We start from the raw sequence: 13,271 nt of genomic DNA, 5'->3' as shown, positions 1-13,271 counted from the left end.
CCCCTAAGCCTCCTATGCTCCAGAGAAAAATGTCCCAAATCATAACCTCTACCACCATTTTGTTTTTTTCCCCTGCTGCCTTGTTTCTTGATCTTCATTTTGCATTCAGAAATGCAACCTTTATTTCTTTACTATATGCATTGCCACCTTCTTTCGCCTTGGCATCGTGAAATCTTGTTAATCTGCAGCCCTTCACCTTTGTTCTTTCTACCCCATCCCCCACACTTCTATTTGCTTCTATTGACTTAAACGTTCTATCCATCTTCAGTTCTGATCAAAGATGATCGACCTGAAATGTTAACCCTGTTTCTCTCCACAGATGCTGCCTGATCTGCTGATTATTTCCAACATTTCCTTCTTTCCATTTGCTCTCTTCAGACACGGATTCCCATGCTGAGTGTTCCTAGCAATTTTCTGTTTTTGTTTCAAGTGTCAATGACTTAATCTCGTACAAGTTATTATCCCTGTTACCCAAAAGATTATTGCTGTCCAATTTGGGAAGTGTATATCATTCATTTACAATGTCACCCGTGGTAGATCTTGTGCAAAGTTGTATTTTAACTGTGTTTTCATTTTATCTTGTCTAAACTTTTATGTCCAGGTCCCTTTGACAAAGACAGTGTAACTTGTTTTCTATTCCTTTTAATTCTGATACATTTCCCCTTGTGTAAATATCCCTCCTCTCCAAAGTGTTTCCTTGCACTTTGAATGTAATTTCCTCCCTCTAAACCAGGCTAATTTCCCCAACATTGCACTGTTCAGAACGGCACACAATACTAAAGGTGATAGTAGGTCAAGTGCTTTCTACAAGCTAATTAGCATTGCCTGGAAATTGTACTCTATTCCTCAAATTGTGAATCCAAATATACCATTTACCCTTTTGGTCTTGCAAATTGTGCTAGCAGTTTTATTGCATTTCTTGCTTAATCCTACCCTGTAATCCTTCAGTGTCACTTGTACTTTTCCTATTTATTTTATACTCCCACTGTTTTACTTCCCCAGCTCCATGACTTTGTATTTTTCTGTGTTGAAACACCATCTGTCAATATCTCACTTAATCTTCCAATCTTACCTTTAGTGTAATTGGTTCTACTCATTACCTATTCTCTACTGCTAATTTGCAATTGAGTATCTTCAGCAAGCTTTGTTGCCTTTCCTCCTTCCAAATCATGACACTTAAAGCAACCGTGGCCCCAGAACCAATGTTGTGGTCACATATTTCTATATTAATGCTGCACTCTCAACGATTTATATATCTGACTTGTAACAAATAACTATTCAGTGAAAGCTTACTTAATTTTTGACTTTTATTTGCCTTTTCTGTTTGCTGGTTTTTGAATGAAAAGGGAAAGACTAAGGTTTAATGCTTAACACTTTCTGTTCCATGTAGTCAGCCTGTTGTATGGAAATCATCCTGAAATCTGAAAAGAACTATATTTGCAGGTTTTGTTTTAAATTGATGGATTGAAAGTAATTAACGTGTAATTTTATAAATTTCTTGTTAGCTGGTTTGCATTTTAATACATTGAGTCCACTTGCTAGCATTCGATAGTTTGGGACTTTTTCTGAGGAGGTGTTCAACAGTTCCATTCAGTTGTTGGAAATACTTAGCAGCATCTGTGGCGATGGGAACAGTGTTAGGATTTCAGGTCTATGACCACTCCACATATGCTACCCCTCCTGAGTATTTCCAGCATTTTCTGTTTTTGTTTCATTCACTCATTTGTGTGTTCAGTCTCCAACGTTTTGCTCATTCGGAGGCAGCTGTCTCTAATATCTTCAGCTTTGCAGCAATTGCCCAGCAATAGATTTCAATGACATTTTAAGTATCTATTACAGTAGATCAGTCTAATGGGATGAAATAAAATAACGACAGAGATGCATCAGCATCTGCTTTCCTTTGGAAAAAAAGAACGGCAGTTCTTGTGTAATGCGTTGCGCGAGCATCATTATCACTTTAACAATTGTTGCAATAGTTTAGAATGTTACTGAGATGGTATTGTGAAATAAAGAACTGTAAACCACAAAAAATATGTCCATTCCTCCTTCAAATTCATTCTGATGTGAGCAATGCTGACATTTGTTAGCTAGACTGTTTCTGGGCACAGTCATGGTTTTGCAGGACTGGGGTCATGTAGGCCAGGCTTTGCAAGGATGGCAAGTTTTCTTCCCTCAAAGGCACTTTTTAAAAAAAAAAATAGCTTGAGCTTCATGGTCATTTTTACTGAAACCAGATTTTTATTGTAAACTGAATTGAAGAGCATTAACTGCCAACATAGTGTGTAAATAATTTAATGATCCCTCCTAAACTTGTACATCACAAGATACTTTGTCTATTTTCATTTGATGAATTTTGCTCTTAGGTGCTTCGTCTGCTGTAGCCAACATTTCTGCATCAGCGCCAACAAAGGGAATGATAGGATTCGGTGATAAGTTCAAGAAGCCGACAGAGTCCTGGGATTGTGAAGTCTGCTTAGTTCAGAACTCATCAAACGTAACTAAATGCGTGGCTTGTAAAACTGAGAAAGCAGGCATCAAGATTGAACCTAAAGGTATTAACAAGATTATTGATCACTGAATTGAACCAAAGATGCTACCTAACATGCATGTAAATGGGAAATGCTTTCTAACATCTAGCAGTTCTTTCAGTCAGATTATTTGCAGATATATTTGGTAATGCAGTGCATTTTCTGGAGGAGGACAAATGGGCTATTTATCCCAACCAGCACGTCACCTACTCCTGTCTTTCCTTGTCTATCGGCATAATCTTATTTCACTTCTCTCATAGTTCCACATTCTTACTACAAGTGACATATGTAATAAACGAGTATAGATATCTAAGTTGACAGCTAATGGGGACCAAATTCTACGATTTTGAATAGATCCTTGAGTGCGCTAATGATAATGGAGGTTGTACGCCAGTGTATCTGGGGTATTCAATCTTGGTAGAGCTCCTTTTCTGTAAGGTTGCGAGCAGATGGTAAAATTGCAAACTGAGTTTGTAATACAGCAAGGAAATAAAGCTGGTTCCTCAGCTAGAGCTTCATGTCACATGCCTCCCACACCTGGCATTTGACAAAGGCTGTGTTTCCTCCACCTGGGATCCCGATAAGTTTTGAAAGGGAGGTTGTGGAGTCCTTTCTCTTAGCAGTCTAATAGGCTGCGGTTGACCAGCCTGGCGCGTGAAATGTAAATGCTCTTTGTATAGTTCTTTGATTTTGGTCTCTGAGGCCCATCAGGGGCCTCTTCAGAGATAACAAAGTGCAAGTCTCTGCATTGCTGCCATGGTTTAGCTCCTTTTCTGAGAATCTCGGACAACTGTCTTTGTCCAGTTTTGAAAATTTTTGAAATAGGCATGAGGATATCTATATCTAGTTTATAAAAATGTGCAAGGCGAGGCCTTAGTTCACTCACACTAACATTGATTTGATAACAAAATCCTGCTGAAGAGCTGAGGATAGTTTGGATTACATTCACATGGTTAGTATTCTATTTGTATAGCGTTTGCCCAAAATTAAGGGGCACAGAGCTGTTCCTGGTGCTTATCAACCCTTCATGGGCGACACAGTGCCATGGAACCGGGTTTGATTACAACCTTGGGTGATTGTCTGCAAGGAGTTCGCATGTCCTCCCTGTGTCTACATGTGTTTCCTCCAGGTGCTCTGGTTTCCTCCCACAGTCCAAAATTGCACAGGTTAGGGGAATAGTAGGGTAAATATTGGGGTTTCAGGAATAGGGCCAAGGTGAGATGTTTTGTCTAAGAGTTGGTGCAGGCTCAATGGGCAAAATGGCCTCCTGCACTGTAGGTATTCTAAGGTTCATCTATTTTCCTTAAAGATGTTTAGAAGTCAGTGACTTTTCCACCACTGTGAGCATAACTTATCTATTGTGTACTGCAGGAGCATTAGTTCATGGTTTGCTTTACAGTATCAAGCATTGGAAGTTCAGTTTGGTTATCATTTTCTTTCCTTTTGCAGGGCTTGGCTCTCCTGCGTTATTGACTCTTCCTTCACCATTCACCATTGGCATCCAGCCCTCAACGGTGGATTCTTTGCAAAGTAAAGATGGCGCTCCAAGTTTTAAATTTGGAGAACAGGGTGGATTTGAATTTGGGACGTCCGATTCCAGTTCATCAACCAGTGCCTTTGGAGGACTTAAATTTGAAGTTACAGGGGGGTTCAAATTTGGAGTTCCTTCAACCGAGAAAATCCCAGAGGGAAACAAAAAGGATAACTCCAAAGCCTCTAGTGGTGGGTTTAAATTTGAAGTAGCTGCCTTTGGTAACAATCCGGCTTCGACTTCAACTAGTACTAAGTTTGGTGCCTCTGATACAAGTCAGCAAAATAAGAAAAGTGATGTGGTATTTGGGGGTTTTAAGTTTGACGCTGGTGGAACAGTTAAAACTGAGGACAAGGGTGCTCTGATTGGCTTTAAATTTGGCACAGAGGAAAAAAAAGAAACAGCGATAGTGCAGTTTCAGCTTGACAAAGCAGAAGAAAGGAAAGGTGGGGCAACTGTGAATGCAGTTAAGTTTGAGAAATCAATAGATCAGGAACCTGTGGCAGCTTCAGCTTCTATGTTTGGAAAACCAGATGAAAAACAGGACTGTCTGAGCTCTGCACCAAAAGTATTTGGTAAAAGGAAAGACATTGAACCACAGCCACAGTCTGAACTTTCTTTTAAAAAGCCAGAGCAAACCAAAGAATCAGGATCTTTGTCTGACACTTCAAAACCAGAAGCTAAATCTGTATTTACTTTCAACTTGGTTAAATCTGCTGAAAAACCAGAAGCAACAGAAACCGTACAACAAGGATTTGTGTTTGGGGCTGCAGTAAACACTTCAGGTAAGGAATGACGAATTAAAGAAAAACAGATATTTGGTTTTGTATATCATCCAGGACATCCCAAAGTACTTTATGGTTATTAATTGCATCTGAAATATCACTCTTACAAATTAGGAAATGTTGGAGCCAACTTGTACTCAACAAAGTGTACCAAAAATGAGTGACCAGTTAATCCACTTCCTGGTTATGATAAATATTAGCCAGGATGTTGGGTAGACCTCTCCTACTGTCATGGGCTCTTTTATATTTGTCTGAGAGGATAGATTGAGACTCTGTTAACTGCCTCTCTCAAAAGACAACGCCTCTAACCATTCAGCATTCCCTCAGAAGCATAGAATATTTGCTCAACTCTCTGGAGTGGGTTGTGAACTTTTTGACTTTATGCAGGAGTGACACCACTGAGCCAAAACCCATTCTCAAAACCTTTACTAGAGATGTTAATAGTCATGATCACCCTATTCCAAGGGGTCCTAATCAATCTTGCCACTAGACTTATCTTGGTGTAATCATTCAGTTCAGTAGAATACATAGAAGGCAGTGGGTACCATTTGACCCATAGTTGGGGGATCTTGCTGGTAGATGGCAGGGAAATTTCATGCACTAATTGACCTGTATATTGCATCTGTGGGAGACCAAGATTCCTCCATATCCTCTGTAGTTTGACCTAGGACTCTAGGATGCCTAGTTATGTGTCACTACACAATGTTACAGGGGTTCATGATGGTGCAGCAATTGTGTCGTGCCAGAAGAGGTTTGGGACTTCTGCTGTTTGTGATTTATATAAACGATCTGGAAGAAGGTGTAACTGGGGTGATCAGTAAGTTTGCGGATGACACAAAATTGGCAGGACTTGCAGATAGTGAGGAGCATTGTCAGAAGCTACAGAAGGATATAGATAGGCTGGAATTTGGGCAAAGAAATGGCAGATGGAGTTCAATCCTGATAAATGCGAAGTGATGCATTTTGGTAGAAATAATGTAGGGAGGAGCTATACGATAAATGGCAGAACCATAAAGGGTGTAGATACGCAGAGGGACCTGGGTGTGCAAGTCCACAGATCCTTGAAGGTGACGGCACAGGTGGAGAAGGTGGTGAAGAAGGCATATGGCATGCTTGCCTTTATAGGACGGGGCATAGAGTATAAAAGTTGGGGTCTGATGTTGCAGATGTATAGAACATTGGTTCGGCCGCATTTGGAATACTGCGAGCAGTTCTGGTCACCACACTACCAGAAGGATGTGGAGGCTTTGGAGAGAGTACAGAGGAGGTTTACCAGGATGTTGCCTGGTATGGAGGGGCTTAGTTATGAGGAGAGATTGGGTAAACTGGGGTTGTTCTCCCTGGAAAGATGGAGGATGAGGGGAGACTTAATAGAGGTGTATAAAATTCTGAAAGGCATAGATAGGGTGAACGGTGGGAAGCTTTTCCCCAGGTCGGTGGTGATGTTCACGAGGGGTCATAGGTTCAAGGTGAAGGGGGGGAGGTTTAACACAGATATCAGAAGGACATATTTTACACAGAGGGTGGTGGGGGCCTGGAATGCGCTGCCAGGCAAGGTGGTGGAGGCAGACACACTGGGAACATTTTAAGACTTATCTAGACAGCCATATGAACGGAATGGGAATGGAGGGATACAAAAGAATGGTCTAGTTTGGACCAGGGAGCGGCACGGGCTTGGAGGGCCGAAGGGCCTGTTCCTGTGCTGTATTGTTCTTTGTACATGCTCGGCTTCCTCTTCAGCAGACTTGGTAGTGGATCATGCAACTACACTTGACATGCAACATCACCCTGTAGCCAAACCAAACTGTTTGTTTTCGTCCAGTGTTGTCTCCACTAGTAATCACGTTCAATAGTACACCATTAGAAGCAGTCAGCAAATTCTGTTACCGTGGATCTACAGTAACAGGCGCCCTGTCTCCGCACAAGAAGCTCAGCATGTGTTCGAAAGGTAGCCATCAACTTTGTCCAAATAACAAAGCAGACATGGAAAAATAACAAACTGACCCACAGGGTCAAGATGCTGAAGTGCAAGGTCTGTATTCTCAGCACTGGCAACGAATCCTGGGCAACTTTGCAAGTAAAAAGGTTCAATAATATCTATCTCCTGTGCCCATGACACTCTCGGTATCACATGGAAAGATAAACTCACCAATGAAATAGTTGTGTTTAGGACAAACATGTAGTTCATTATCATACTAATCAGACAGAGGGTTTCGCTGGCTTGGGAACTTTTCCATCCTGTGCGCGCTCACAAGCCAGCTTGATTATTCAGTTCATTGCACCTTCACAGACACTCAAAAAACTGGTATTCTATCCCATTTCTTTTGCACTCATCCCTTCCCCTCCCTCAGAACCACTATAGGGTTTATCTTGTTCTTTCCTTCTACCCCACCAGTCCCTCTCTCTCCAACAGATCATCCTGTACCATCAGGGTCACGCTGCCACCCAGCACATCTTTGCCTCCCCTTTCCTCTTAGCACTCTGAACAGAACATTTCCTCTGTGACACCTCCACTTTTCATGTTAGCTTTCCATGCAAGTGCAGGAGATGCAATTGCTGCATTTTTACCTTCTCTCTCACTGTCCGAGGCTTCAAACACTCCTCCCAAGTTAAACAGTGATTTATTGTTTTAAGATTTTAGGATTTCAAGGTATAAAACCCTTCTAATTAAAAATTCTTAAGGTCTGAATTCTTAATTTCTAACACAAGGGCCCTCTGTTGTGCTTGACCTAACAAGGTATGAATAATAGTATTCCTGAATCTAACAGGACTAGTATTTATTCCAGAATCCCTTATTTAGAAATAGTCCAGATTCACCTTTTCCATTGTCTTAGGCTGTCATCTCATGTCACCCACTTCTGTAACTGCAGCCACGTACACTAAAAACAAATGCCCATCTCTTGTCCGTGGAACTCCAGACTTTGCATTCCAGTGTTAATAAATAGCATATTCCCTTTAGATCAGGATTGTTCAACGTGTGACCCTTGAAGCCCCTCTATGCAGCCCCCAAAATGCTAGTCAAACAGGAAATTTGAATGGAAGAATTTTGCATGAAGCTGTTCCTCCAATCACAGGCTGTTTCTTTCCCATGTATGCTGCTGACAGGCTTTTGAGGGAAAAAAGGTTGGGCAAGGCTGCTTTAGATACAGGATGGCAAAAAACGTAACCCAAGTCCCACAGAACCAAAGCCATGAAGAGTAAATGTTAACGACACTTCCTACTGTAATGTCAAAACAGAAAGAAAAGTCTCCTCTCTATACAGACATAATTAATCAATTGCATCAATACATAGGTTTTAATCATCCAAGGTTCCTTCAAAGCTGATTTTAAAAAGTTTCTAATTGCAACATGTAGTCTTGATTCAGCTGTCTTCAAGCCAAATCGCTACAATTAAGTGCAGTTACACTCAAATAGCGGCCTTCATGTAAAGTATCCCCAACTGCTTTGACTGGGGGGATCAGGATATTGAATTTGATGATCAGCCATGATCAAAATGAATGGTAGAGCAGGCTTGTGGGAGCCTAATCCTGCTTCTAGTTTCTAAGTTTCAAGCTACCATTCCAGTAAAAAGAGAAAATACTGCAAACGCTAAGCAGGCGAGGCAGCATGTGGGGAGAGAAAAAGGTGTTGATGTTTCAGATCAATAACACTTGTTCACCTGAACTGAAGGGCCATATATGCTGCCTGACCTAAGTGTTTTTGGCATTTTCTGTTCTTATTTCAGATTTCCAGCATCTGCAGAATTTTGCTTTTGCATTTTGATTCTCCAATGTGCCCACAGTCCTCTCTTGTCCTCAGCCACTGAAATGTTCCAATGAATCTCAAACAGAAACTCGAGGAAACTTTCAATTATCACCTCATATTCCTGCATGTTAAAGTTCATTTGACATCTATCTGATTGGTCTACAAATTTATCTATGCGCTCCTGAAACCACCTGGTTAAATACATTCTGTTTGTATTGCTGAAACAGAATTTACAGTTGTTCAGGCAAGGGTTTTTCACCATTTCTGTGGATATGGTGTGAATATTTTATACACCCCCATTGTACTTTATGAACCCATAACCAACGCTGATGCCTTCAGGCTCTTCATAAATTATAGATGATGCCATGAGATTATTCATGAATGATATGTGATCGTAGTTCAAATCATCGTGTGAAAATCTAGAGCTATTTTTTACCATTGATTAATATGACTAATAACTCATAGGGAAGTTGAGCTGATAAAGTACTTGTCAACATCGTGTCAAGATATTTGTCAATTACTCCATTTCTCTTCCTCCTCCCTCCGCGCACGGGATACCTGCAGAGATGATGACTGGTCCATTAATTTCCAAAGTTCCTTAGATCTTGGGACAGTCCCATTGGAGATTGGCAAATGTACAACACTTTCCAAGAAAAGAGGGAGAGATCAAACAGGGGTCCAAGGCCAGTTCAGTCTGTGGGAAAATGCTGAAATCTATTCATGAGAGAGTCTAAACAATGCACCTAGGAATGCATAGTATGATCAGAACAACACAGGATTTACCACAGGAAAATTATATTTGAGAAATTTATTAGTTTTTTGAGGATGTAACTAATAGGATAAATATAGAGGAACCAGTAGATGTAGTACACCTGGATTTCCAAAAAACATTGCGAAATGTACCACACAAAAGATTAATAGGCAAGATAAGGGCTTATGGAATGTGGGCTAATATATTAGCATGGATGGCTGATTGGTTAATGGGCAGCCGGTAGAAAGTGGGCATGAGCAGGAACTTTTCAAGTTGGCAGGCTGTAACCAGTGGAGTGCTAAAGGATCAATGCTGGGACCTCAGCCATTGATAATCTACATTAATGACATAGATGAAGCGACAGAGAGCAATGTCTGGTAAGTTTGGTGACTACATAAAGCTAGGTAGAAATGTAAATCACAGTATGGACACAGGCTGCAAAGAGAGATAGCCAAGTCGAGCAGCGGGCAACAAGATGGCAGATGAAGTATTATATATTGTTATTAACTTTGGTCATAAGAATAGAATAGAAAAACAGAATATGGTGTGAAAGGTGTGGAACTTGTCAATATTGATATTCACAGAGACGCGGGTGTGCTAATAGAATGCAGAAAGTAAATATGCAGATGCAAGTAATTAAGGCAAATGACCTGCATTGCAAAGGGGATTGATGCACAGAAATAAAGAAGCGTTTCTACAATTGTTACAAGACTTTGGTGAGGTCACATCTGGAATAATTTATGCAGTTTTTGTCTCCATCTTTAAGGAAGGATATACTTGAATTAGAAATGGTATTGCAAAAGTTTACTAGATTGGTCCCTGGAATGAGAGGATGACCTATGCTGAGAGTCAATTGGACCTATATTCTCTGGAGTTTAGAGGAACGCTGGGCAATCTCATTGAAGCATACAAAATTCTGAAGGGACTTGATAGGGTAGATGCTGAGATATTGTTCCTGCTGATTGGGGAACATAAAACAAAGGCACGGTCTTGGCATAAGGGGCAGATCGCGTGGGACTGAAATTACTTCACTCAGAAGTTTGTGAATCTTGGAATTCTCTACCCTTGAGGGTTGAGTTTGCTTCATTGTTGAATACATTTAAGTCTGGGATAGGTGCGTTCTGGTGTCTCAGGGAATTGAAGAAAAGTGGAGTTGTAGCCAGAGGTCAGCCATGATATTGAATGGAAGAGCTGGCTTGATGGGCCTTAACGGTGTTCTCCTGATTTTATTTTATACTGATGCCCCTCGGCGCCAAGGACCCGGGTTTGAGTCCTGCCATCGATGACTGTCTGGAGTTTGCTCGTTCTCCCCATGTCTACATGGGTTTCCTCCGGATGCTCTAGTTTCCTCCTACAGTCCAAAGACATGTAGGTTGGGTGGATTGGCCATGCTAAATTGCCCCTTAGTATCCCAAGATGTGTGGGTTAGAGGTATAAGTGGGATAAATGCATGGGTTATGAGGATAGGACAAGGGATGAACGTGGGTAAGATGCTCTGTCAAAGACAGTAAGAGTTTTAACAACACCAGGTTACAGTCCAACAGGTTTATTTGGTAGCAAATGCCATTAGCTTTTGGAGCGCTGCTCCTTCGTCAGATGGAGTGGAAGCGCTCAAACAGGGCACGGAGACACAAAATCAAGTTACAGAATACTGATTAGAATGCGAATCTCTACAGCCAACCAGGTCTTCCATCAAAGACAGTCAGTACAGAGTCGATGGGCTGAATAGCTTCCAAATGCACTAGGGATTCTATGATATTTCTTGTGTTCTTGTTTACTGCAATTTTGGCTATTAACTGGGAAGATTTGGTGGATTCTTGGATTTAATGAATAGTTCCTTTGAACCAAGGGAAATATAACTGTTTTGCTAGATGTGTTTTGTCTGGAATGATTATTATGCGAGCATTCTAGAGATCTCTTATACTAGCCAGAATTGGCATGACCCACTTTAAATTAATTTAATTTTTTAAAAGGAAAGCTTTGAAATTAAAGAAATAATGTTTTGTATATTAGCACTAAGCACTTGACCTAAATTTCAGTTAATACACCTGATAGTTACAGATGAAATGCCATCTATCATTGGGAATATGTTAAGAGTCCATTACAAAGGATGCAAGAGCAGAGTATTTCGAAGTACATAATATAATCAAGCAGAGTTAGCATGGGTTCATGAAGGGGAAATCATGCCGAACAAGTTAATTAGAATTCTTGAGGTGGTAACAAACAGAAAAGATAAAGGGAACCTGTGGGTGAATATACTTGGATTTCCAAAAAGCACTCAATAAGATACTGCACAAAAGGCAACTAAAATAGATAAGAACCCATGATGTTGCGGGGTAGTATATTAGCATGGATAAAGGATTGGCTAACTGGACAGAGAGGGGTATTTTCAGGATGACAACCTGTAACTAGTGGAGTGCCACAGGGATCGGTGCTAGGATACTATTTACAATATAAATGATCTGAAAAAAGGAAGTGAATGTACTGTTGCCAAATTTGCGGTTGAAGGTGGGAAGGTAAATGATGAGGATGACATAGAGAGTGGGATTTTACAGTGTTGCTCGTTCCAAAACAGTAAAATCCCGCCTGAGGTTAGTAGACCTTTTCATGGTCCGTCCCTCGCCAGCTCTGATTCCTGTGGCAGGTGAGACAGTAAAATTCCGGCCAGAGTCTACAGAGGAATATGGACAGGTTAGGTGAGTGGGCAGAAACTCAGCAGATGAAATATAATATGGGAAGGTGTGAAGTTATGCACTTTGGTAAAGAAACTGAATATTATTTAAATGGAGAAAGACTGCAAAAAGCTGCAGCACAGAGGGATTTAGGAGTCTTCATACATAAATCACAAAAAACTAGCGTGCAAGTACAGCAGGTAATAGGGAAGGCAAATGAAATGTTGCCCTTTATTTCAAAGGGACGGAGAATAAAAATAGGGAAGTCTTGCTAAAACTATACAGGGCGCTAGTTGGACCACACCTGGAATACTGAACAATTTTGGCCCCCCTTTTTAAGGAAAGGTATACTGGCATTGGAGGCAGTCCAGAGAAGGTTCACTTCTCTGAATCCTGAGTATGGAGGGATTCTCAAGAGGAGAGGTTGGATAGGTGAGCCTGTACTCTTTGGAGGTTAGAAGGATGAGAGGCTACCTTACTGAGACACATAGGATTCTTAGGGAGCTTGACAGGGTAGATGCTGATAGATGATTTTTCCTTGTGGGAGAGTCTAGGACCAGAGGGCATAATGTCATATTATTTAAGACTGAGATGAGGAGGAATTTCTTCTGTCGTGAATCTGTGGAATTCTTTACTGTAGAGACTGGGTCATTAAGCACGTTCAAGGCTGAGATAGATTGTTAATTAGTAACGGAATCAAGGGTAATGGGTATAAGGTGGGAAAGTGGAGTTTACATCCCTGATCAGTCATGATCTCATTGAATGACGGAGCAGACTCTATGAACCAAATGCCTGCTTCTGCTCCTATGTCTTATGGCCTTGTGCATGTTTCACCTCCATACCACCCTGTAGCTACTTACTAAACCCCGTGTCCGTTTACTTTTTATTACCCCTGCCACTATGTTTTTGGCCCTGTTTTACTCTATTTCTCAAGAAATAATGAATTTCAAAAAAGCTTAGAACTCAAGGTATGGGCCAAGAAAGAGCTGGTTAGATTTTGACAAAGGTGCAGATTGGTACCTTGGAATTTTTTTAAAGGATCCATTAACATTAGACCATGGGGCGAATTGAGATTTTGCTGTAATGTTGAGAGTTGTTTTATTTAGAATGTTCTTGCTCGTTTTAGTTTGTTATAGATTGTCTTAGTTGCTGTCAAAATATGAGTAGAGTTTTCAGAGCAGGTTAGATGTGGTATGGCCTGAAGTTGTATCAGTGAGATGGAAACTCTTCATAAAAAGAGTTCTCTTTTTCAGCTTTGCA

The 13,271-nt window shown here is 40.8% G+C and overlaps 1 protein-coding gene across 3 annotated transcripts in view; it reads left to right on the top strand.

Annotated features, from left to right (window-relative positions):
- Window positions 1–13,271, top strand: part of nup153 (nucleoporin 153) — a 61,753-nt gene that overhangs the window by 35,834 nt on the left and 12,648 nt on the right. For 2 of the 3 annotated variants that reach the window (XM_078241874.1, XM_078241860.1), the window contains exons 17-18: window positions 2,364–2,552; window positions 3,978–4,844. In XM_078241874.1, the coding sequence (XP_078098000.1) occupies window positions 2,364–2,552; window positions 3,978–4,844 (1,056 nt within the window). The remainder of the gene's footprint in view (window positions 1–2,363; window positions 2,553–3,977; window positions 4,845–13,271) is intronic. The other variant, XM_078241867.1, reaches the window with a different exon arrangement.

The sequence above is a fragment of the Mustelus asterias genome, chromosome 2 (assembly GCF_964213995.1).
Source record: "Mustelus asterias chromosome 2, sMusAst1.hap1.1, whole genome shotgun sequence".
Taxonomy (NCBI): Eukaryota; Metazoa; Chordata; class Chondrichthyes; order Carcharhiniformes; family Triakidae; genus Mustelus; species Mustelus asterias.
This window is presented reverse-complemented; position numbering and strand designations above follow the sequence as displayed.